This window comes from Cibotium barometz, chromosome 12, assembly GCF_041138505.1.
Source record: "Cibotium barometz isolate CiBa-2024 chromosome 12, ASM4113850v1, whole genome shotgun sequence".
Taxonomy (NCBI): domain Eukaryota; kingdom Viridiplantae; phylum Streptophyta; class Polypodiopsida; order Cyatheales; family Cibotiaceae; genus Cibotium; species Cibotium barometz.
Genome location: NC_141057.1, coordinates 59,431,286 through 59,457,615, shown reverse-complemented (window position 1 = coordinate 59,457,615; position 26,330 = coordinate 59,431,286). Strand labels below are relative to the sequence as shown.

At 45.9% G+C, this 26,330-nt stretch overlaps 1 protein-coding gene across 1 annotated transcript in view; it reads left to right on the top strand.

The window, feature by feature from the left end:
• Positions 1–780: 780 nt before the first annotated feature.
• Positions 781–26,330, top strand: part of LOC147633637 (Galactose oxidase/kelch repeat superfamily protein) — a 62,776-nt gene continuing 37,226 nt past the window's right edge. Inside the window, exons 1-2 of the mRNA XM_086806782.1 lie at positions 781–1,130; positions 1,243–1,395. Coding sequence (XP_086662908.1) covers positions 915–1,130; positions 1,243–1,395 — 369 coding nt within the window. The 5' untranslated portion in view covers positions 781–914. The remainder of the gene's footprint in view (positions 1,131–1,242; positions 1,396–26,330) is intronic.

Here is a 26,330-nt window from a genome sequence, read left to right as displayed (position 1 = left end):
GGAGGAGAAAATGAATTAAAAAAAGACATACAAAGACCTGCCATGTGATAGAAATCCTCAAGAAATCGGATTTCTTGAGAAGGAGCATGTCGTCTAGAAGCCCCTCCGAACGCAGATGAGGAAAATAGCGTCATCGTCCATTAAATAGAAGCACAGATAATACAAGAAAAGAAAGTGATGGTGTAAGGAGAAAGAAAACAATAAAAAGAAGACATGCAAAGACCTGGCATGGGATACAAATATTTGAGAAGCCCGATTTGTCGAGAAGGAGCACAACATCCATAAGTGCTTCCAAACGAGAGAAAGCAACAATGCAGAGGTGGAGAAGTTGACGAATCCAACGACCATGCAAACAACCATCAAAAAACCGTATAAGAACCATCATCGTCAACTTTCCATGCGGCGCAACACAGGCAGGGAGCATGACGACGATGCTGCCAACAACAAAGGAAAAAGCCATGCAAAATTTGGCTAACATGCATACCATCCTCTAAAGAGAACTCAACATCGAACTCACGTCGAATCCAAAGCATCTTCAAGGTTAACTAATTAACCCAAACAAAACGTTGTACCATCTTCTAAAGAGAACTCAACATTGAACTCCCGTCGAATCCAAAGCATCTTCAATCTTCCAAGGCATCTTCAAAGTTAATTAATTACCCCAAACGAAAAGTTGGGGGTGTGGCTTATTCCTAACAAAACCGGTTGGCCAAGTTTGGCTTCTTTTACTACATACATATACAATATATGGTAGTGAGCCCCTAGGTTTGACACCTCCCGGAACAGTTTCAGCACCAAGTAAGTCGAGCTACTGTGACCAAATGGACATTTTAAGCTCAGCGCTCCTTAATCAGATCACTCTGCGCCCGCCGACTTCGTGCTTTGAGTCGACATCAGTGGCATAAAGAGACACGATGATGTCGATGGAGTGGAAGCAAAAGAAGGTGCCCCGGCCGCCTTCTGCTGCGACTGGCAAGTTGTGGTGGATCAAGTACGTGGTGTTTGCAACGTGTTCGGGTCTTATGCTTGCTGCCTTTCTGAGCAATGTGTTGTGGGCGTCTGCGTATCGCTCTCTACTCGCAAACTGGCCGCGCCCTTCCTCATCCCCAGCCCTACATCAGAGCAAGCAGGTGTGCTTATCAATGATCCCTTCTTTTACATCATGATATCTGAGGTTCCTTCCGGCTCTTAATTAAAGATCTTGTCCTCATTATTGAAAAGCTTTGGTGCAAATTGTATTAGAGCATGCTTGTCACCCAAGTTCTCCGGGAGGAGGATTCTACATTCTTAGAATGGCAAGAGATGGCACCGGCACCAGTGGATCGCCTTGATGGTGCAGCCATCCAGATTGGCAACCTCTTCTACGTTTTTGCTGGATACCAAAACATTGACCAGGTAAACTTTGGGATCTTAAGCGGGTAAACAGTCTTGCATAAGTATACTTGAAAACATAACTTGACACATTTTAAGCTTAAGCGTTTGTATGAGCACAGCAATATCACAGAGACTGCAGTTTTTAGTTGCGGATTCATCATCTTAGTAATGGCACTATTCTTCGACAAGTTTTACATAATGTGTTATTGTCTCATTTTGCGTTGGAGTGAGGCCTGATAACGTGAGTGACAATGTCATAGCACGAAGTCTATGATATACATGAGAGAGTTGATGAGTTGAATCTCTTTGAGTGGATTCTCATTGGTTTTTGTTCAGTTTGGGAAACAACCTGAACTTTCCTTTGGTATATATAGGTGATGCATCAAATCCGTCCTATTTGCTTAAAGAACTAAAAGTTCATGCTATTTTAGATTGGCTTACATTAGTCAATTTTTTTTCAAACATGAAATTTTACATTTTTTGACACATAAATTAATCACAAGTGTCCAAAAGTTGAAGAAATCTGTAAGGTTTCTTTGACACAGTTGCACCGAACGACAAGCCACAGGGATGCGAGATGAGTACAAAATGAGTGATCAAGCCTGAACGATGAGGTCCATTTTGGGAGAGAAGAACGAGTCTATGATGATTGGAGCTGCAAGTGTAAGGATTCAATTTATTTTATGCAAGTTTTCTAAATAAGTAGTTAGGGCGTGAGCAAAAGTTGATCCACCAAAAGTGCACAAGCATTAGGAGGTATTGAAGCCAGAACAAACCCCCTTTTGCAGAGATGGCAAAAGCAGCTTGACTGCAGGGTTTTCATGCAGTAAGCAGCTAGGGAAAAAGTTATCGGCACAAGGTCTTTTATATGGAGGAGCTAGGCATCCAGAGTATCATTATGGCAGCTTGGGCAGCAAGGCCACAAGAGAAATCTAAACACATCATGGGCAGCAACTGGTAGAAGAGCAGCCATGACAGGCCCAAGGCTTGCACAAAGCACTTCCACAAATGGCTAGCCCTACCATTGTTTAAGGCTAGGAGGAGGCAGCAAGGCACGGAGTATTTTTTTTTGTTCTGTTTTTGAGCTGTCTTCAAAGAGGTTTTCCCACTTTATATTTGTAGACATTTATCAGATGGTAGTGATGTGTGAATACACTTAGTATAGCTGGGGCACTTTTTCCCTCACTTGGAGGTTTTTCCCCCAGCATGTGAACATCCTCCTAACTCTTATCATTTGGCTGTTATTTATGGTTTGTACTTGGCACCACTCATTATCAAATGCTATCACTATCGAGTTGTGTGCTCCTCTCTCTCTCTCTCTCTCTCTCTCTCTCTCTCATATGACTGTGTACTTGCAATCCTTGGCTAACATTTGGTATCAAAGTCGACATCCTACAGGCAGTTGCCATCTCTACGTTCTATCGTTGCTTCCATCCCTCCTGTCTATGTGCAGCCGCGAAACCCTTGCGGTCAACCCCCGAGTGCCTGTGCGCGGCCCTGTTCCTGTCGGCACTAGTGCCCGGTGCTCCACCTCCCCAGCCCAGCCGGTGGCACCATCGGATCAGCCCTCTAGGGTGGCAAGAATTTGGGCGGCACCACCACTCTTGCCACCTTCCTGGCTGAGCTCAGCCCCTTTTGGCCTTACGTGGGTACCGCCCCTGTTTTTGCCCTGCTGACTGGAATTATTGGGGGTTTTTCATGACAGTTTTCTTTGGGGTTTTTCCACCATCTCCGCACCTTTGCTGCATCCGGTCTTCGTTAACCTCGCCCTTGACCTATAGCAGCAAACTGCGTTGTTGGGTTCTTTACACTCTCTATCTCTACACTATTCTACATTATAGTACACTTGCAGGTTCTGCTCGGAGACAGTGAGCTACTTGCAGTCACCAGATTGCAATCGGTGCTCCTTTGTGTGTCACATGCACCATGCACTGAGGTGCAGTGTGACACATTGGCTTGTCAAGAGTGCTATACTTGTACTGATGTTTAGTACCCTTTTTCGGATTAATTGTCGTATGCCATGGCCCCATTGTGAGCCCTAGTCCGGGACATGTTAGGCATGAGCTATGTAGGTTAGTCTGTCAGAATATGCAGCGGAAATGACAACCAAACTTGGGTAGACAAGAGCAAGTAGACTGCAGAAAATAATCAGCACAAGAAACACAGAGAGATAGGTGTGTAAACTCTTCTCTATACACAAGATCCCGAAAAACTGAATGAGAAAGTGGTGGGGGCTGAGGGGCAATATATACATCTCCATATGAGCAGTCGGCCAGCTCCAGAAGGTGCCCACGACTGTGTAAAATGTCCACGACTGCTGAAAATAGCAGTCGGCCAGCTACAGATGCCTACGCCTGAGCAGATCAAGTCGGCCAGCACTCCTACAGCCCACGACTGATGCAGATGCAGTCGGCCAGCTTCAGAGTGCTCCTGGCATCACCTGGCAGCCCTCCAGCCACTAGGAAAAAATGGGAAAAAATAGGAAAAAAATACGGGGAGTGTGGAAAAATGATATACGGGCGGGCACACCCACAACAGAGGCCCTGGTGTATACAAATAGACAGGAGATGACTTCTAACACCCCCTCTCAGCTCCTGGCTGTGTAACCAACCCCAGGGAGCTGGAGTGCTGCCTGAGCGTAGCCTGAGGTAGAGACTTCGTGAAGAGGTCCGCCGCATTGTCCTCCGTTGAACAATAAAGTAGCAAGATGTCACCCGCCAAGATCTTCTCACGTACAAAGTGATACTGTATCTCTATATGCTTGGTCCGGGCATGGAAAACCGGGTTCCGAGTAATAGCTATACAACTCTGGTTATCACACTGGATGACTGTGGGCTCCCTCTGTGGAAACCCCATCTCGCCTAGCAGCCTCCGCAGCCATACAACCTCACAAGCAGCACCACAAGCAGCCCGATACTCTGCCTCTGTCGAAGAAAGGGCAATAGTTGGCTGCTTCTTGCTGCTCCAAGAAACTGCTCCTGAGCCGAGGGTAAAAGTGTATCCTGAAGTAGATCTCCTCGTGTCTAGATCTCCTCCCCAATCTGAGTCACTCCAACCTTGGAGCTTGACTCCATTCCCTCCTGTGTAAAAGAGTCCCAGATCCTTCGTACTCTGCAGATACCGCAAGATCCGCAATCCTGCGTCCCAATGAGTCTTCAATGGCGTCTGCATAAAAGAGCTCAACAGCCCCACGGAGAAGCTCAAGTCCAATCTGGTGTTCAGCAACCAGATCAACGAACCAACCAACTTCCGGTACTGCGAGGCATCGACTGGCTCACAAGGATCTGTAACGGTTAACTTTGTGTTCGGGTCCATCGGCGAAGTAATAGGCTTGCAGTTCTCCATCCCAAAGGCCTCAAGCAACTCATGAACATACCGCTGCTGAGAGACGAAAAACCCCCTCTGGGTCTGCCAGATCTCCAATCCCAAGAAGAAGTGGAGTAAGCCTAAGTCGGTCATCTCAAACTCCTTTGACAAGGCAGCCTTCGTCACTCCAATGTGCTCCACATGACCGCCGGTGAGAATGAGATCATCCACATAAAGGATGATGAGTGTGACCATGCCGCGTTCCCGAAAGAGATACAGGTTCGGATCTGCAACCGATCTTTGAAATCTAGTCCGAATAAAGAAGGAATCAATCTTCTGATTCCAAGCCCGTGGAGCCTGCTTAAGACCATACAAGGCCTTACGTAACCTGTAAACCATCCCTTCCGATCCTGGAACAATAAAGCCTGGAGGCTGCTCAACGTACACCTCCTCCTGCAGGTCACCATTAAGGAACGCCGATTTTACATCCATCTGGTACACGGGCCACCTCTGAGAAGAAGCAAGGGCAAGAACGGTCTGAATTGTGGTCATCCGCGCTGTCGGTGCAAAGGTATCCTCGTAGTCGATACCTGGCCGCTGAGCATAACCCTTAGCCACGAGCCTGGCTTTGTGTTTGTCCACCGACCCATCAGCCGCGTACTTGGTCTTAAAGACCCATTTGACACCAATGACTGACCGCTTCGACGGCCTCGGTACCAACTCCCAAGTGTTGTTCTTCTCGATGGCGTCTAGTTCCACCTGCATGGCTTCCCTCCAAGTATCCTGTGAAAGGGCTTCCTTCACGGAAGTGGGCTCTTTATCCCGCATGATACGAGACATAAGAGCATAGTTCACCTGAAGTAGCTCCGCCGTGTTGCTTTTATCTCGAACTCGATGTGATCTTCGAGGGCCGTCCTCTGTGGTCCACTCGGAGGGTAGCTCCGTGACACCTGACTCCCGAAGGGTGTCTAACAACCACCTAGGTACTCGAACAGATCGTGGAGCCTCCTGTGGTCTCGGGGGCTCAACTCCAGCTGCGGGCTCAACCTCCTGTGATGACTGAGGTGGATCAACTGGAGTGGTAGACTGGGAATCATCATCAGACTCCTCTGGATCTCCAAGAAGTGGCGGCTCCTCGACAGTGGATGCTGGAACATGCTCGTCAAAGACCACATCCCGGCTGACAACAATCTCGTTCCTCTCTGGATCATACAACCTGTATCCCTTGGAAAGAGAGTTATACCCCACAAATACCAGCTTGCGGGACTTGGAGTCAAGCTTCCCCCTCTGCTTCTTCGGAATATGTACATACGCGTCACTCCCAAAGACACGGAAGTGCGAGACATCGGGTTTCCTGCCAAAATATGCCTCAAATGGAGTCATATGGGGTACAGAAGTCGTCGGAGAGCGGTTAATGGTATGGACAGCTGTTGCCACAGCCTCATCCCAAAGTGGACGAGGAAGATCTCGATGCTCCAGCATGGTCCTCGCCATCTCCACCACAGTCCTGTTCTTACGTTCAACAACTCCATTCTCCGAAGGTGATCCTGTATTGGCCAATTCCCTCTTGATGCCATGATCTGCACAAAACCGGAAAAATACAGTCGAGGAGAATTCACCTCCTTTGTCAGCCCTAAGAGTCTTGACCTGGAATCCAGACTCTTTCTCCACCATCACGTGCCAATCCTTGAACCGAGCAAAAGCCTGGTCCTTCTGTGAAAGAAAGTAGACCCACCGTGAATCTGGTACAATCATCAACAAGCAGCATGAAGTAGAGAGATCCTCCCAAGGATGGTATCTGCTGTGGTCCACACAAGTCAGTGTGAATCAACTCCAAAGGTTTCGAAGCCCGCCTGGAAGCCTGCTTCGGAAAGGATTCCCTGTGCTGCTTACCACGTATGCAAGAACTGCAGCGTCCTTGCCTACTACCAACATCTGGCAAGCCAACCACCATCTGGTCCCGGAAGGCGCGCCGCAAAACATCCACATTTAAGTGGCCAAAACGAAAGTGCCACAAATCTTAGACCTGAGAGCCTGTCAGTGAGGAGAGTGCAGAGAGCTTGTAGATGCCGTTCTCCACACCGCCTTCCCAAACAACTTTGCCTGTCTCACGGTCCCTCAGAGCAACTGAATGCTCCTCAAATTCCACCCGAAAGCCAGTCTTGCATACCTCATGCACTGACAAAAGATGAAAGCCCAGAGCAGGGACATAAAGGACACGGGAAGCATGCTTGCCCCCCTTGCCGTCGGGAATAATCTCCATCCGGCCCTCACTATGTATCGGAATAGTGGAGTTATCGCCAATAAAAATACGACCTGACTGCCGTTTCAGATCCAGGAAGAAGTCACGGGATGGAGTCATGTGCCTGGAAGCACCACTGTCGAGAATCCATTCCCGGGTATCCTTTGCGGTGAAGCCAACTGCCTCCTCGCTCGAAGATGATGAAGCATCGGAGTCCACCATCTCCAAGTGCACAAATGCCGGAGTCTTCGCAGCTGAGGCTGAGGACTCAGCACTCTTCCCTGTCCGCTCAGGACACTTCCTCCAGTAGTGGCCTTTCTCGCCACAATCATTACACGATCTTTCGGCCTTCAGCTTCTCTCGTTCTGGATCAGGCTTCTTCTCGGAAGACTTCTCCGGTGAAGCCTTCCCTTTGTTCTTGTTGGTATTACGGCCTTTCGATCGTTGGCCAGTTAAGGCCTCCGAACCTCCGCCGTGAGGAGGGTTCGTGAAACATTCCTCCTGCAGGGTCCAAGACCATTGGCACAAGCTCCTCCCAAGTAATGGTGCTGAGCCTGCCACTAGTGATCAACGAGGAATAGAAAGCAGAATACTGACCAGGCAAGTGGGAAAGTAACGTGATGGCCATATCTTTGGATGATATCTCTTTCCCAGCTTGAAGGACTTCCTGCTGAAGGGCCTGCAGCTTGTTAATGTGTTCCCGCATCGTCGAAGACTTTGCAGGGTTCATAACCCGCATCTGCACTTCCAAGGATATCCGCTTCATGGGTGACACCCTGTTGTACAAAGAAGCCAAGTGCTCCCATATGCCTCTCGCCAGCGTCATGTGCTTCACATGGTTAATCACCTGTGGTGTGCAATTGAGGAATATAAACGACCGGACCCTGGTGTTGACACGGTCCCACATGTGTGCCTGTGCCTCGCGGTCCTTCCTCGTCGATAATAACTCCCCTTCCTCAGCTTCCGGCCGTGGCACACCTATGATAATAAAATCAGCAAGATCATATGACTCCAGAACTGACTCCATCATGACCTTCCATATGCCGTAATTGGACCCGTCCAACTGCCGATCCACTGGGAACGTGGGGAGAGTCGGAATCTTCACGTGCTTCTCAGCCATCTCTAGTAAATCTGCCATCTCGGAGAGTATCCTGAAAGGGTGGGTGGATGGGAAAAAATCTGAAAATCAGAAATGTCCAGCCCCTTTGCCCGCCTTCCTCTTGCACCTTCTCTTCCCGTTCAGCCCGAAACAGTCCACCGATCAGCAACCTGTTGCTCCCCCTCTTGCTCAGAAAAACGCCCAAGATCTCCTAGAGCCTAGGGCTCTGATACCATGTCAGAATATGCAGCGGAAATGACAACCAAACTTGGGTAGACAAGAGCAAGTAGACTGCAGAAAATAATCAGCACAAGAAACACAGAGAGATAGGTGTGTAAACTCTTCTCTATACACAAGATCCCGAAAAACTGAATGAGAAAGTGGTGGGGGCTGAGGGGCAATATATACATCTCCATATGAGCAGTCGGCCAGCTCCAGAAGGTGCCCACGACTGTGTAAAATGTCCACGACTGCTGAAAATAGCAGTCGGCCAGCTACAGATGCCTACGCCTGAGCAGATCAAGTCGGCCAGCACTCCTACAGCCCACGACTGATGCAGATGCAGTCGGCCAGCTTCAGAGTGCTCCTGGCATCACCTGGCAGCCCTCCAGCCACTAGGAAAAAATGGGAAAAAATACGGGGAGTGTGGAAAAATGATATACGGGCGGGCACACCCACAACAGAGGCCCTGGTGTATACAAATAGACAGGAGATGACTTCTAACATAGTCTCCCAGCCTTAGATGTCAGGGTATAGAGCATGTTACAGCATGTAGTTACCTTGGTACATGGGCCAGCCTATTGGCCAGCCCACAGGGCATAGCAACACATGGGCTTATGGGCTTATGGGCTAGGCCATTGGCCAGCCCATGGGAGAGCCCTAAGTACCAGTCGGCAGCCTGTATGGGGCTAGGAGCCCTATTGGCCAGTTGGGGACAGTAGTCGGCTTCTGATGCCACAGCAGCGAGAATCTCACAAAAGACCAAGCCCAGCATTTAATGCTTGTAAGACCAGGTCGTGAGCTTCTGTAAACTGGCCAACAGTCATATGTTTCCACTGAACAGCAGCCTGGACCCATATAAAAGCAGCCCCTCATTCCATTGCATCAATCCATCTCATAAATCAGTACTCTCATAGAACCCAGTGCTGATATATATGCTTGAAGACCTTGGTCTTTGCAAGCACAAATCACAGGCAAGCACCTAGTTCGTCAGTCGACAGGCAGCTCTGAAGTTTGCTTCAGCAGTAGTGCATCTCCCTTCGCAAATCTGGGTGTGCATAAGGCTATCCAAAGTGGCTTCAAAGTTCATGCCACTTGATGGTTTAGCAGACGTCTAGTCTAAATGTCCTTGCATTTGGCAGCCTCCGTTAGGCAAGTCTTAGTAAGTTCTCTGCATTGTAATAGTTCTCCAAAGTAATATAAGCAAATACTTCTGCTTGCTGGGGCGGGCCCGTCAGTGGGTAAATTGGGACCCAGTATCGTGTTGTCTTTGCTTCTTCTCTCTCTCTCTCTCTCTCTCTCTCTCTCATGTGCACAGTGTGTATCTACCGTGTGCTACACGCACACAAGACTAGCTTCGAGGTTTGGGGAAGCTTGGAGCTAGGCACAGGCTGATTGGCGAGCTGAGTTAGGGATAGACTAACGGGCGGGCACCCAAGTATGGACGGGCAGGCGCCCAAGTGTGGACGCCCGATGACCGGCCAAGAGCCTATAAAAGGGTGGCCAAGGTTAGTCATTAGTCATATATAGAGTCTCGCGTGATTTGTGAGAGCTCTATGGTCTGGAGCCTGGATCTAGTGCAGACGTGCACCTGCTTTACGCAGCCGAGGCCGGTAGCAATCTCGAGGCACGCTCTGATACCACTGTCAAATCGCCACCGGATCTCCTCGTGGAACACTCCTGGTACGAGACTCGAAACCTGCAAACAAACAAACAACATGGGGGTGCAGGCCTGACTCACCTCTCAACCATGACAGTCGTGGGCAAGCCCACAGTCTTGGCTGTCCCCACCGAGCCACGAGCTCAGCTAACTAGGTTGACGTACCGACCAATCTCCTCCTCGCGACGTCCCATACCGCCACGAAGCTACCCTCGCGGGCCTCGAGATTGGTCGGTACGTCAACCTAGTTAGCTCAGCTCCTGGCTCGGTGGGGACAACCAAGACTGTGGGCTTGCCCACGGCTGTCATGGTTGGGAGGTGAGTCAGGCCTGCACCCCCATGTTGTTAGTTTGTTTGCAGGTTTCGAGTCTCGTACCAGGAGCGTTCCACGAGGAGATCCGGTGGGGATTTGACAGTGGTATCAGAGCGTGCCTCGTGAACGAGCAAGTCAGTAGGTAGAGAAGATGAGGTCGAAGAAAGGTATGTGTTCAAGAAGCTTGCTGTTTTGTTTATGCATGCTGCTGTTTTTTTTCAGTTAGTATGTGCTTTTTTCATCAAAGAACCGAGAAGGTGGTCTAGTAGGGTTGATTTGCTTTGCAAGAAGAAGGCTGAAGATTCGTGTTTGTGCAATCGCATGAATAGTTGAGAGAGAAAAAAAAAGCAAAAAAGCCAGTCGGCTATTGTTGTAAGAGAAAAAGAGAGAGAGTGAGAAAGGATCGCCGGCTGTTGTATGCGCAGGGTACTGCTGGCTGGGACTTGCACGCAGGCAGTGGGCGCAGGCATATAGGCAGGCATGCTCCGGTGCGCAGGCAGGCAGGCTCCGTACGCAGGCAGGCAGCCAAGTAGGCAGGCGGCCAAGCCTACGCAGCGCAGGCAGGCAGGTGGCCATGCCTATGCGCAGTCGGCAAAGCTTGTGCGCAAGCGTGCAGCGTGGACAGGTAGCCGTGCGCAGGCAGCCACGCCTTTGCGCAGACGGCAAGGCATGAGCGCAGGCGTCGGCGACTTCAGTCCCACGCAAGCGACTTCACGCCACGCAGGCGGCAGGTGGCGCTATTTTCAGGTGGGCATAGCAAAAACACGAAAGCATACCAGTGTTCGAATTTAGTTTTTGTTTTTTTGAAAAAAAAAAACAAAACATACGCTTTGCTTTCGTTTTTTGGATTAAACTTTATTAAAAGGTTTAAAGACCCATTTAAAGTTTAAAGGTCCCCTCTAAGGTTTAAAGGTGTTTTTTTTTAAAAGAAAGCAGAATATATATATATATATATATATATATATATATATATATATATATATATATATATATATATATATAAACACAAAAGCAAAAGCTCAAGTAGCTTTTGGGGACAGTTATATAAACCCCTTAAGTGGACCTCTTGCCACACATCTCTCGAGTTTTCAAGCTCTCAAGCTCTCCAGTTCCCTCGCACTTTTATTGTGCAAAGATCGAATTTTCTCTCCACTTGCCCTCTTCATGATGTCGACCCAAGAATCGGAGTTGGATCCCCTTGTCGAATGCGAAGGCTTGCCGGCTACGGAAGATACCGATGCCGATCTTTTTGACGATTATGTGTCAAAATCAGATTTCCAAGAGTTCAAAGTTGCTCTCGAAGCTTCTTCTTCGGAACGTTAGGCACAAATCGCCGCCCAGATATAAGCTTTGCAGAACTCCATCTCTCTTGACCACTATCCTCTCTACTCTTTCGGGTATGGATACCTTGGCCTCTGCTTTAGGCCCCAATATTACTCCGGAACCGTTCGGGGGCGAGCAAAAGCAGCGTACCAAGGAGATCGTGGACACTTGGCTACATAAGTGGCAGGTCCATTTTCAGTTTCATTTATATGATGATGGAAAAAAGATCCAGTTAGTAGCAGGTTTCCTCTCAGGCAAAGCTTTGCTTTGGTGGAAGGAACTTTGCCCTAAGCCAACAACTTGGGCACAATTCGAAGACGTCTTCAAGAAGAAATTCCTCAAGAAAGAGGATGATTATGATGTTGTTGCCCGGTTTACAGCTTTGACCATGACCTCGCAGTACCTCACTTATGAGGTCTACCTCCAGAAGTTTAGGGACTTGCAAATGAAAGCTACAAAGATGGATCCCACTACTCTTTTGGGGTTCTTCGTAGGTGGTTTACTAGACTCATACCGTTTACAGGTTAAAAATAACAAATGCAAAACATTGGACGAGGCCATTCATTCAACTCGTATCTATGATGACACAATGGTCTCTTCCAAGTCGAAACTCGTTACCGAGCAGGGAACAAGCATAAAAGAAAGTTCTCTGCACCTATGGCTAACATGATTGAAGAAAAGTCTTCGGACCAACCTTCGAAGAATTCAAGTTCGACACCAGCGAAGAAGAAATGACTCCTTAAAGCTTTGAAGCTCAAGAAGGAGGGACGACGTTTTATCTGCGAAGAAGAAGGACACATGCGTAACGAGTGCCCAAAGCAAAAGGGTGCAAAGACCAATGCAGGACCCAAGCCAAAGGCAGCTAACCAGTTGTCTTTGACAGGTACGTCAGTTACTGTACTTTCTCGCCCTAGTATATGCTCTGATTGTCTGTTCAACTCTAAAGTATTTGGCTTGCATGATCTTCTCCGAGTTTATGGAGAAGTGAATGGCCATAGAATTCACATTCTTCTAGACCCTGGCAGCTCACACAACTTTGTTAACTACAAACTTGTGTAGAAATTGAGTCTTGATACGACACCCAGCGATCATACCTATGAGGTACGCCGACCTGCGGGAAGGCAAGTATGGGATCGAAAGGTGGGGATGCTACCAATCTGGATTCAGTGTAAAGCTTTTATAGCTTTATTAACATGATTAAGACTTAATTAACAAACATAAGACAAATGTTGCAAGAAAGATTGAGTTGAGTTATTTGCATTGAGACAGGGGCCTTTCTTAAATAGAGGCCGAAAGGGTACAAGTGAAGAGACACATCCCTGGGAAGGGGTGTGGCTCTTGAGTCAACGGTTGTCCTTTGGACTTCGGGTTGTGCCTCTTAATGAATAGACATGTCCTTTGATAGTGACCCATGTGTAAGGGTGTGATCCTTCACAGGTGTCCTTTCAGTTAATAAGAGATTAAGGAGTAATTAAGGAGAGATTAAGAGAGTTAGTCACAATCGTGACATTCCCTCCTACTTAAAATAAGACTCCGGCTAAGAAGAGATGGTTGTCTTTGAAAGAATTCCCGAAGAAGTTCTGGATATTCCTGTAAGTCTTCATCACTTTGCCAAGTAGAGTCGGAATCATCAAGATCTCTCCATTTAACCAAAAATTCTGTAGTGAGTTTATGTTGTGTTTCTTTCTGTCTGACATCAAGAATTATCTCTGGAATTAAGAGTATGTGTTCATCTTCGATTTCTGGAACATAATCTAATCCAAATGATCTATAACTGGAGAATCACCGTCCACAAACTTCTTGAGCCAAGAAATGTGGAAAGTTGGATGAATTCTATCCCAAGAAGGTTGTAATTCCAACTTATAACTGAGAGATGAGTTCTTAATAATACGAAAGGGTCCATAATATCTTGGGCGAAGCTTTGGGAAAATTGATTTCACTGTCTTGTATCGATGAGGGGCAATATATAATAATACCAAGTCTCCTTGAAATTCAATGTGACGCTTATTAGCAGTGCGTTGATATTGCTCTTGGACGCTGATCATCTTATCCTTAATTTGTAATAGAATATCTTGCATTTTCTGAATGAGGTGGTCTGCTAAAGCCACTTTATGTTGAAGAACAAAGTTGGCAGGAATAAGGAGAGTATGGCCATAAGCTGCTTCAAAAGGTGTCATTCCAATAGCTGAATGATAAGAATTATTATAAGCAAATTTCACCAAAGGTAAATATTCTTCCCATGAAGCTAATCGAGACTGAACATAATGTCGTAGCATTTCTTCCAGAATTTGATTAACTCGTTCCGTTTGTCCATCTGTCTGAGGATGATAAGCACAGCTAAAGAGTAAATTTGTACCAAGAGACTTGAATATCGAAGTCCAAAAATGTCCTGTAAACTTTGGATCTCGATCCGAAACGATAGATTTTGGCAATCCATGGAGTTTGAAGATATACTGTATAAATAGTACTGCAATATCTGAAGCTTGGGCTGCTTTCTTGTACGGGATGAAATGTGTCATTTTAGAAAATCTATCAACCACCACAAGAATCTGTGTATTGCCTTTAGAAGAACGTGGCAATGAAGTGATAAAATCCATACTAATACTTTCCCAGCGTTCATTGGGAACTGGAAGTGGTTGACGAAGACCAGCTGGAACTTGTCTGCTAGCTTTCATACGTTGGCATGAGAGACACGCTGTAACAAACTTAATAACATCTTGCTTCATTTGAGGCCAATAGTATGTAGCTGTCAAAAGACGATAAGTCTTGTTGATGCCTGGGTGTGCAGCATAAGTGACCTCGTGATGTTCTTTCTTTCACCAATACTCTTCGAACATGAGTATCATGAGGTACACTAATACGGTCCTGATAATATAATAAACCATCTACTATTGTATATGCTCCATAAATCTTTAAGTCGGAAGGAGTCGCATTCTGAGAATTGAGAATTCGAAATGCATTTCCAAAATCACGATCTGTTGAATAACGGTCCTTGAAACTTTGAGGAATATCCATTTCAATTGTAGAAATAGCCAAGACCGAAGCTGACAGCATACTGAGGGCATCCGCAACCAATATTGGTAAGACCAAGAACATACTCAATTGTCATATGAAAATTGGCTAAGAATTCGATCCAACGTGCTTGCCTAGCATTCATAACTGGCTGCGCGAAGATATATTTCAAAGAATGATACTGAATCCGCACCAAGGAGATAATGTTTCCATGCATGATAGGCATGAACAATAGCTAAAATTCCTTGTCATATATCGGGTATCTTCCTTGAATTGCAGAGTGCTTATGACTGTCAAACGCAATAGCACGTCCTTGTTGCATTAAGACGGCACCAGTGGCAATATCAGAAGCATTCGTGTAAACATCAAAGGGGAGAGTAGGGTCTGGAATAGCCATGACAGGAGTTGTTGTCAAAGTTGTCTTTAAATTTGCAAAAGCTTGTGTTGCGGCTTCAATCCATTGGAATGCAGGAGCGGACTTCAAAAGTTCGGTGAGAGGAGCAGCTATTTCGGAAAATCGATGAACCTTTGTGTGATAGAAATTGGCAAGTTCCAAAAAAGAACGAACATCATGGATGTTTGTGGGAGTTGGCCAATTGACAATAACTTGTATTTTCTTTGGATCCACGGAAATTCCGTCTGCTGAAACAACATGTCCAAGGTATTCAAAGGATGTCTTAAAGAATTCACTTTTGCCTGGATTAATATAAAGAGCATTGTCTCGAAGCACCTGGAAAACGATCTTAAGATGTGCCTTGTGGTCTTCCATATTACGACTGAACACCAGGATGTCGTCAAGATAAATAATGACGAACTTGTCCAAAAAAGGACGAAAAAGATCATTCATCAGACTCATAAATGTTGCAGGGGCATTGGTTAACCCGAATGGCATGACCATGTACTTGTAATGACCATATTTTGTGCGAAAAGCTGTCTTATATTTATCACCTTCGCGAAAAGTTGTCTTTTATTTATCACCTTCGCGAATGCGAATTTGATGATATCCAGACTTAAGATCAATTTTGGAGAAGACCTTTGCATGGAGCAATTGATCAAATAATTCATCAATGCGTGGAAGAGGATACTTATTCTTGATAATTAACTTATTAAGGACACGATAGTCGATGCAAAGACGCATAGACTTATCCTTCTTTTTCACCAAAAGCACTGGAGCTCCAAAAGGGCTTTTACTTGGTCGAATATGTTCTTTCTCCAAAAGTTCAGTAAGTTGTCGCTGTATCTCCTGAGATTCCGTAAAAGAAACTCGATATGGAGCACGAGTAGGTGGAGCACTGCCAGGTCGACTGGTTGACGAGGTGGGAGGACCGCAGGAAGCTCTTGAGGAAAAAGATCCAAGTATGGAGCAAAGAAAAGTTGCCTGAGATACGTCACCTTTGTATCTATGTCCTCGGGAGGGTCGTTGGCTGAATAGACCATCAAAAGTGCTGAGGAACAACCACTCTTGCGGACCCACCGTTTCACTTGAAGAGCTGAAAGGGTTGGTGTAGAAGGTTAGTCTCTGATTCCTTCGAGAGCCACAAGCATACCATTTTGAGCAAATTGTATAGAATGGTTCCGGAAACTGATCAGGGGATCATATTGATACAGCCATTCTTGACCAAGGATCATATCATAATGTACCAAATTCATGACTTGGAAATCCAATTTGTCACGATAGTGCTGAAGTCGAAAGGAGAGGTGTTTGGCAATGGTGTTACACGAGGATGTGGAACCATCGGCAAGCTCTACTTCATAAACAATAGTACTTGGAGAAGTCCGAATCTTCAATCTCTGAGTCAAGGTGGTTCCCACAAAATTATGAGAACACCTACTGTCAATGAGCACCTGAATAGGGTGACTGGAAATAGAACCTTGAAGAACCAAAACCTGAGTAGACCGGTGAGGCAACTGTGAAGAGGCAGTTTGTGCTGTAGCAGTAGCGGTAATTACTGAAGCATGTGCAATAGCATGGTGATTACTGCACGCTTTCCTTTGTCAGCAACTAGGGGTTTCTCCGCAGAAATGGGGGGTTCAGCATTAGAATTCTGTCGATGGGTTGGTCTTTTGGGGCACTCAAACCAACGATGAGGTCCATTACAAATTGTGCACAATCCTGTCTTTTGTTGATCCCGTCCAGAAGGAACAGTAGAAGGACGAGGATTGCGAGATTGGTCACGTCTTTGGTCCCGTCCACGATCCGAACTGCGTGGTTGGAAGGAGTTAGAACGTCGGAACCGAAAAGAGGACGATCCTTCTGATCGGCGAGGGTGTTGAGAATTATTCCATTGGGGATTAGGCCGGGAGGTAGAAGAGCTAGATGACTCTCTGCGACTATCTCGGTTCATACGAGATCGGTTGGCTTTCTGAAAGTCATTAGCTCGACCGGAAGAGGCCGGATTTCGAGAATTAATGTCTGCAATGCGCTTATGGCATCGGCAAGATCGACAGGGTCATATTTCTGAACATCGGCACGCAGTGTGGGGTTAAGCCCTTCAACAAAGGCATGAAGTTCGTCCGCTGGGGACAAAGAATCAATCTCCCAGTATCAAGTTGGTGAACTGGGAGATATAAGAGGCCAAGGAACCAGTTTGGTCCAAATGGCGTAAGCGAGTACGGGCTTGGAAATCCGCATTGGCAGGTATGAACTGCTTACGGAGGACCCGCTCGATTTTTTTCCACACGTTGTAACCGTTTTTCAGAGTGCTGTCGTGGTTGCCACCATAATAAAGCAGTGTCTTTGAGGAGGGATACCGCAAAAGTCACCTTTTTGGAGTCAGAAAGGGTCATGGTTTCAAAGTATAACTGCAGTTTGTAGAGCCATTGGTCTAAGATGCGCTTATTGCGTTGACCACCATAAGAGTCAGGGGGTTTAATTTCCAATTTCTTTGTTTTACTGGCTTGTAAAGGACCATAAAGAGTTTTAAGGTCGTCGCCTTCTACCTCGGAAGGAATGACGTCTTCGTCTGCTGGTACTGTTGCTGAAACATTTGCTGCTGGTACGGAACTTGTGTAGGAGTGGCGATCCGTGTGAAGCTGCTGGATCTGAGAGGCCAAGGATGCCATAGACTCTTGGAGTTGCTGCAAAGCTGACTGCCATTACGGAAGGGCTGGTATGTCAACAGGTTCTGCCATGAGAGGAGATGTTGATGTAGAGGCTTCAGGTTGATGAGGCTCTGGGGGTTATTGCTGCTGATGATGCCGCTGGGCTCTAGTAAGAACCATCGGCTGGAGGGTGCGGCATCTGGAAATCCCGAGAGGAGAGGCTACGTACTGGTGAAGCGGCTATAGACCATCCAGTATAGTAAGGGCAATCCTCTGGGACTGGGCTGGCACGAGAGTCTGCTACTGGAGAAGAAGGTACAGGAGTAGAGGCAACTACTGGTGTCAAGGGTGTATACTCCGGTGTAGAGGGGCGCACTGTGAATGAAGATGGATAAATGTCCTCAGAATAAGTGCAATATTCATGAAAAATGATGCTACACTCGGGGAGGATAGCGCCCAGATAAGGATGACGCCCGAGTATAAAACAATAATGATCCAGATCTTGTGCAGAAGTACGAACACGGATCACCCACACGTCGAATTCTCGGAGGTGAGAAGTCGGTGTGGCTATCTGTATGCGGTAATGAGTGGGCTGGAAAAAGGGGGGCACACTCACTGGAACAGGGGCTGGGACTGGTGGAGAAACACGGGTAGGAGAGGGCACTATGGACTGAGAGGGTGTATCCTGTAAATAACTGAAGTCATAGGTTTCCTCTGCCATAAGCCGTCGGAGAAGAGGGTAGTGTGTGTCCACGTGATCCCGTAAAAAGGGGTATTGGCCCCGGAGGAGTGGAGAGCCCGCAAAAGAATGAAATGGCGGGTTGTTGATATGTTAATACTCCACTTTATGTGAAATGTGTATACTCAAGAAAATTGAAAGATCACACCTGAAGGAGGTTGCCATAATAAATAGTATTGCTGGAGAAGAAGCACCAAGGTAGTAGCCGTCAAGCCGCGGAGAACACCAACATAGACCGCAGGAGCGTAGCAATGAAGAAGGCTGCTATCGAGGAAGGGAGGCGGCAGCAAGTTGGTGTGCAGAAGACCAAGGCAGGTGCCATTTCGTAGGAACCCGCAAGGTAAGTTTATGGTTTTTTTTTAAAAATGCGCTGGTCGGCTGGCCGTTGGGTTCTCCCTTTAAAAAAATAAATAAATGTGCTAGTTGGGAGCTGGCCGTTGGGTTCTCTTTTTTATTTTTTATTTTTGTGTGTGCACTGGTCGCTGCCGGGTTTCCTTGCGCTGGCGGGTTGCCGTTCGCTGGTCGGGTGGCCGTTGGCTGCTGGCTGCTGGCTGCCGGCTGCTCACGTGGCTGGTGGAAGCCACGTGTATAGAAGGCTTAAGTATAAGCCTTAAATCATAAGGCTTTTTTCTTTTTTTTGTGAAACGTCACGTTAAAAAAACGTGAACTGTTGCTTGTGAACAAGAAAGGTCGCATCCCTTGGCTTGGAGAACGATTCAGCCCGAAAGGATGCGCTCAAGACCTCTTAGAGGAACACGGGGCAGCATGCCAACACATTGATGCAACCCTTGTGTGAGTCTTTGCTTCCCATTGTTAAAAAAAAAAAAATTTGGGAAAAAATGCTTAATCAAGCAAAATTGGCAAAATTGGGTAAAATTAAATGGGACATTCTCTCATGTTCTTCCATTCAACACTTGCTACACCCAATTTGAGGGTTTGGGCGGGCTGATTTTAGGATTAGGGTTTGGACTGATTTTAGGATTAGGGTTAGTGTTTGGGCATCTCACAGGGCAGAAAAAAGTTTGCTCTGATACCACTGTAAAGCTTTTATAGCTTTATTAACATGATTTATTAATATGATTAAGACTTAATTAATAAACATAAGACAAATGCTGCAAGAAAGATTGAGTTGAGTTATTTGCATTGAGACAGGGGCCTTTCTTAAATAGAGGCCGAAAGGGTACAAGTGAAGAGACACATCCCTGGGAAGGGGTGTGGCTCTTGAGTCAACGGTTATGTCCTTTGGACTTAGGGGTGTGCCTTTTAATGAATAGACATGTCCTTTGATAGTGACCCATGTGTAAGGGTGTGATCCTTCACAGGTGTCCTTTCAGTTAATAAGAGATTAAGGAGTAATTAAGGAGAGATTAAGAGAGTTAGTCACAATCGTGATATTCAGGACTACAAAGATACTCTGGAATGCTATGTTATGCACCTAGAAAATGTAGACTTGTTATTAGGGATTGAGTGGTTTAAGACTCTTCAAGTCCAGATAGATTGGTCTAGTCATATTTTTTCTTTTCAGCATAGGAACACCCAGTATAGTATTTTAGGTGATTGTATACATCTCTCTCAGGGACCTTTTGTAAATATAGTTGATTTTGGAAATATAATGGATTCTTCTTTGTATACCGCTTTTCATTGTGTATTGATTCCACTTTCTTCCTTTCTCATCCCTTCTATGGATGTCAATGAATTAAGTGTGTTTGAAAGCAAAGAATTACAGAAGATACTTGATTCGTTTCAAGATGTATTTCTTAAGGAACTGCCAGCGGGTTTACCACCTGAACGGGCCGTAGATCATCGTATTGACTTGATCCCTGGTGCTCATCCTGTCAGTATTCCACCTTACAGGATGAGCCAAGCTGAGGAATATGAGTTGTTGGCTAAACAACTCGAAGATTATTTGAGGATGAGCCAGATCCGTCCAAGTAAATCACCTTGGGATGCACCTGTGTTGCTTAGGAGAAAGAAGGACAACACCTGGAGAATGTGTATAGATTATAAGAGATTGAACAAACTGACAATTAAGAACCATTATTCTCTCCCTAGATCAGATGACCTGATTGACCGGTTAGGAGGAGCGAAATATTTCACGAAGATAGATTTACGTACTGGCTATCACCAGATACGTATTCATGAAATGCATGTCAAAAGAACCGCCTTTCGGACTAGGTATGGCCATTACGAGTTTCTCGTATTACCTTTTGGGTTAACCAATACTCCAGTCACTTTCCAGCAAATGATGAACGATCTTTTTCGTGAATATTTGGGGAAATTTGTGGTGGTGTTTTTGGATGATATTTTGATATGTAGTCGTACTCTTGAGGATCATGTTAGACACCTCACGATTGTCTTATCTATTTTAAGACAGAATCGACTATATGCTAAGTTAAGTAAATGTGAGTTTTTTATAACAGACATCATTTACTTGGGACACAAGATCACTAGAGATGGATTGAGCATTGACTATGACCGAGTTCATAAGGTTCTGGATTGGTCTATACCGCGAACAGTTAAACAACTTCGTTCTTTTCTCGGTTTTGATGTTTTTCTTCGAAAATCTGTGTGGGAGTACTCTCAGCTCACAATACCGATGACCGACTTATTGAAAGGTCGTGGACGTAAGTCAAATCAGCCTATCACTTGGAATAACGATTTGGATATGGCCTTCAGACTTTTGAAAGATGAAGTCAAGGAAGCACCTATCTTAGCATTACCCGATCCTAGTCGGCCTTATGTTCTTGAAACTGATGCGAGTGACTATGCCATCAGGGTTGCTCTATTTCAAGATGGTAGACCGATTGCTTTTAAAAGCAAAAAACTAGACGACACTCAATCTCATTGGCCAACCCTTGAGAAAGAGCTTTATGCTGTGATTCATGCTCTCAAGGTTTGGAGACATTATTTATATGGCTCCAAGTTTGTGGTATTGACTAATCATTAGTCAATCAAGTATGTGTGTGATGCGGATGATTTGAGAGGAAGGAAAGCTCGCTGGGCTGAGTTAATGCAAGATTTTGATTTTGAGATTCGTTATAGAAAAGAGTCCATGAATAGTGTTGCAGATGCGCTTAGTCGAATTAGAGAGGTGAATACTTTGTCGTTCATTGAGATTTCTACCGACTTATTTCAGTCATTGAGAGGGCTTTGCAGGACTGATAGTAGGCCAGTGGATGATTCGAAATGGTTTACTATTCCGTAATGACAAAATTTATGTACCACAGATCCCGGACATTAGGTCCAAGATTCTTAAGGAGTGTCACAACGCCCCTTCTGCTGGCCACCTTGGGGTACACAGGACGCTATCGTTAGCGAAACACACTTTTTATTGGCCAAAGATGAAAGGGTATGTAGAAGATTATGTTCTCAAGTGTTAAATTTGTCAGGCAAATAAAGCTGAACGCTTTAGACAGGCTAGGTTGTTGCATCCTTTGCAAATCCCAGGTAATAAATGGGAAAGTATTTCCATGGATTTTATTACCGGATTGCCAAGAACACATCAAGGCCACGATTCTATTTGGGTTGTGGTAGATCGCTTGACAAAAATGGCTAGATTTTTACCGAACTGGAAGACTATTACAGCTACGCAATTAGCATGGCAGTTTATCGAGCAATTGTTTAGACTATACGGGCTACCGCAAGACATAGTCAGTGATAGGGACTCTAAGTTTATGAGTGATTTTTGGAAACTTGTTTTTGAGAAGTTGGAAACAACTTTGAATTTGAGTTCCTCAGATCATTCTCAATCTGATGGCCAGACTGAAAGAGTGAATCAGATTTTGGAGGATATGCTTCGAGCATATGTATCCAAAAGACAGAGTTCATGGGAGGATTATCTTCCTATGTTAGAATTTGCATATAACAGTACTAAGCATACGAGTACAGGTTTTAGTCCTTTCATGCTTATGTATGGTTTTCAACCTACATCACCTGTTACAGTAGGATTCTCAAGACTTCAGCATGATGCAGCACGTAATTTTTTGCTAGATATGCAAGAAATGTTACAAGTTGTGAAGGAATCTATTAGAAGTGCTCAAGACCGAGACAGATTTTATTCTAATAGACATCGTTCACTGAGAGAGTTCTTTGAAGGAACGATGGTATATTTGCGAGTTCCGAAAGATTCCGAGACTTAACGGATAGGTCGATCTTCGAAATTATCCCCTAGATACTGTGGACCATTTCGTATTACACGAAGAATTGGTTCAGTTGCATATGAATTGGATTTGCCTTCTCATGTGAAAGTTCATCCTGTATTTCATGTCAGTAGACTTAAGGAAGTACTGGGTGGAACAGACAAGTTAGTTACTCCTCAAGAAATTATAGATGTCGAGGACATGACATTTGTTCCGCACGAACCTGAAAAGATTCTTGGATTTCGTGAAAGAAGATTGCGTAATACGCTTATCACGGAATACAAGATCAAGTGGAAGGATCGTGTTGAGGAGGACGCTACATGGGAGACATTGACTACTCTTCAGAGAGATTACCCTGGCTTTTTAGTGAGCTCAGGAGTGAGCTCTTAGAGGAAGGGGAGAATGTCATGTGCACAGTGTGTATCTACCGTGTGCTACACGCACACAAGACTAGCTTCGAGGTTTGGGGAAGCTTGGAGCTAGACAGGCTGATTGGCGAGCTGAGTTAGGGATAGACTAACGGGCGGGCACCCAAGTATGGATGGACTGGCGCCCAAGTCTGAACGCCCGATGACCGGCCAAGAGTCTATAAAAGGGTGGCCAAGGTTAGTCATTAGTCATATATAGAGTCTCGCGTGATTTGTGAGAGCTCTATGGTCTGGAGCCTGGATTTAGTGCAGACGTGCACTTGCTTTACGCAGCCGAGGCTGGCAGCAATCCCGAGGCCCGCGAGGGTAGCTTCGTGGCGGTATGGGACGTCGCGAGGAGGAGATTGGTCGGTACGTCAATCTAGTTAGCTCAGCTTGTGGCTCGGTGGGGACAGCCAAGACTGTGGGCTTGCCCACGACTGTCATGGTTGGGAGGTGAGTCAGGCCTGCACCCCCATGTTGTTTGTTTGTTTGCAGGTTTCGAGTCTCGTACTAGGAGCGTTCCACGAGGAGATCCGGTGGGGATTTGACACTCACTCTAGCTCTACCTCCCATGTATAAAAGGTTGCTTCAGACTCACTTCATAAAGGTATAAAGAAGGTATTGTTGTGCGTTACACGATCTAGCCTGCTGCATGTTACATTGGTACTAGAGTCTCTGGTTGTGACCCAGCTTGACTACCTACGCGAGAGCAAAACCATGAACGGTAAAATTGAGGTTAGGGAAACCACTCTGCCATTCACCATGTCAGGCGAAGAAGAAAGAGGTTACCAAGAAGGCATCATTGTGGAAGAAAGTGTCCTTGAAGACACCACTGTAGAAGAAAGTGTCCCCAAAGACACAAGAAAAGAAGAAATGCTTTGGCAAAGCGCAACTATAATCCTTCAAGAGCTAATGGAAGAAAACAGGTTACTCAGGCTACAACTACAAGAAGCAAAAGAAAAAAAAGAACAGTTTAAAGAGCAGATTATGGAGTAGGGTCCCAAAAGTTTTCAGCATATGCTTCTTCTCATGGAGCAACAAAAAAGACGGGAACTTGATGAGGTGCAATAGATAGAGGAAACCAAACTTGATGAGGTGCAATAGATTTGGTTGAAGATCGATGCCAGCAGCATGCAGAACGCGCGGCGGGAGAATACCAATATAAGCTAGATCGAGAAGCCATGCAACTCTAGCATTAGCAGTTGCTAGCAAGCTTTCAGGCCAATTTTATGGCAACGCTTCCCAAAATGGCTCTTGGTCCTACCACCTCATCGGCTCCATAAACCATCGTCATACGACTTCAACCAAACTTCAATAAGTATGATGGTTAAGTGTGATCATTCTGCAGTTACACAGTTTATTCATCACTTTGTTGCATATTTTCCTTTGGCTAAAGTTTCAAATCCACAAGACAGTCCATTTGGCGGCTCCACACCTCACTGGAGAAGTCGTTAGTTGGTTGGTCAGGTCTGCACTAGGTACTTGGAACAGTAAAGACAGTAAGGACAATGAGTCTCAGAGCACCTCAGGCACCAAGAAAACCATAGAGGCTAAGCCTAAAAAGACGCCCGAGGAGAAGGCCAAGAGGGAATTATTGGAGGTTGTCTATAGCCAGAGGAGCAAAAGCGATACCAGATAGAGAATCGTTTTTTTTTGTGTGTCATCAAGTAGGCCATGGTAAGAGGGATTGCACAAAGTTATAGGCTTCTTGTAAAGTCTCCAAAGCATGCTCCTCTACCGTAGCCGCCGTTGACACTACATCCACTCTTCCATCTTCAAACACAAATGCCGTATAGTTGTTACCCTCTTTGAATCTAGTACCCCTAGTGGTATTTGATGATAAGCAGAACGGTGACACTGAAGGGCAGACAAAAGCTCTCATCTGTGCTTATGGCATAGCCAAGGGGCAACAATTCATTGTCCTATTTGACATGGACAGCTTGGTAGACGTCATCTCTGTCACGTGCATGCCTGTGCCATGGCTAATCTTCGGCATGAAAAGCATTAATCCCTGATCTAAGTCAGCATTAGGGCATCATTAGTAGTGTCACGACCCTGTGTTTTTCTCTAGACGGTATGCAGGTGTGCACGGGGACATGGTGGACAGTGTGAATGGCATCAGTTTGGAGTTGAAAAGGAAACCCATGTGTGGACAACCCGAAGTGTGAAGGGGACAAAGAGTTTCTCTCTAGACGGTATGCAGGTGTGCACGGGGACATGGTGGACAGTGTGAATGGCATCAGTTTGGAGTTGAAAAGGAAACCCATGTGTCGACAACCCCAAGTGTGAAGGGGACAAAGAGATTTTAATTTAAAAGGTTTTATAACCTTTGGTAGCCCAAAAAGCTAATTTGGGAGGCTTTCCTACTTTTGGAAAACACGCCTCTTTCTATCTCATGCTTTTTGGTAGACGCCTGCTGAATCTAAAGGGTGTGTTTTTTTTTTGAAGGAGCGCTGGGGAGCTGAAGCGACAGCTTATATTCTCTCTCTCTCTCTCTCTCTCCCTTTTGAGCTTGGCACACAGAGAGTTGGACTGCTCATACACGCTGGTTTCCTCCTTTGCACAGAGGCGGCTGCTGGACAGAGGAGCACATGTGGGATGGTTCTCCTTTGCAAGGACAGCAGGCTCTACAGGCTTTTGACAGGTTGCAGAAGGGAAGGTGTTAGGTGGCTTTGCTGGACTGGACTGGCTGCAGGCGGACTGAACAGCTGCTGCAGGTACAGGTGTCAGCATGCCATGCTCGTTGAGATATCGAGCTCATCTAGTGAGGCGGTGGACATTGATGACCCGCCTGGGGGATAGGCTCCATACTTACACCACTGGCATGGTTGGTGAGATCATGGGTGATCTGCGGCCAATGGGATGACAGGCTGTGTGACAGCCATTCTAGAGACTGGCATAGTTATAGCGCTAGCTCATTTAGTTGGGTTCACACTATAGAGAACCCTAGTATGTATTTGGTTGAGTATCTTTTCATATGGTGTACTCTTATCTTTGTATATGGCGTGTTGAGTGTTATGTGAAGAAGAAGAAGATTTTCAGCCTCTTACCTTGTGTGTTCTCTTTTAGGGTTTTGTGAGTGTGTGTGTGCTTGCAAGAGCTCAAACTCTCTTCCCTCGTGCATCTTTTCATGGTATCAGAGCCTGGTTCATGCTCAGGGCTGAGCTGCAAGCAAGAGAAGCACAGGAAGCGGTACGAGGGTAAGAGCTTCATCTACTCTTCCCTATTTGTGTTGGCGACTACACCCTTGTCGGGAGCTCTATGGGAGGCACCGGCAATCGATCTCTGATTGAGGAGCTTTCTTCGCAAGAGTAAAGCTATAGAGAAACTATAAGGTCCTATTGGACAGAGTTTTTTGGGCCAAAAACGCGTTTCGGGCGCGTTAGGACCTCCGTTTTTCGAAAAGCATGCGATTTCGAGCACTGCGGGTAAGTCATCGATTCTCTGCAAAA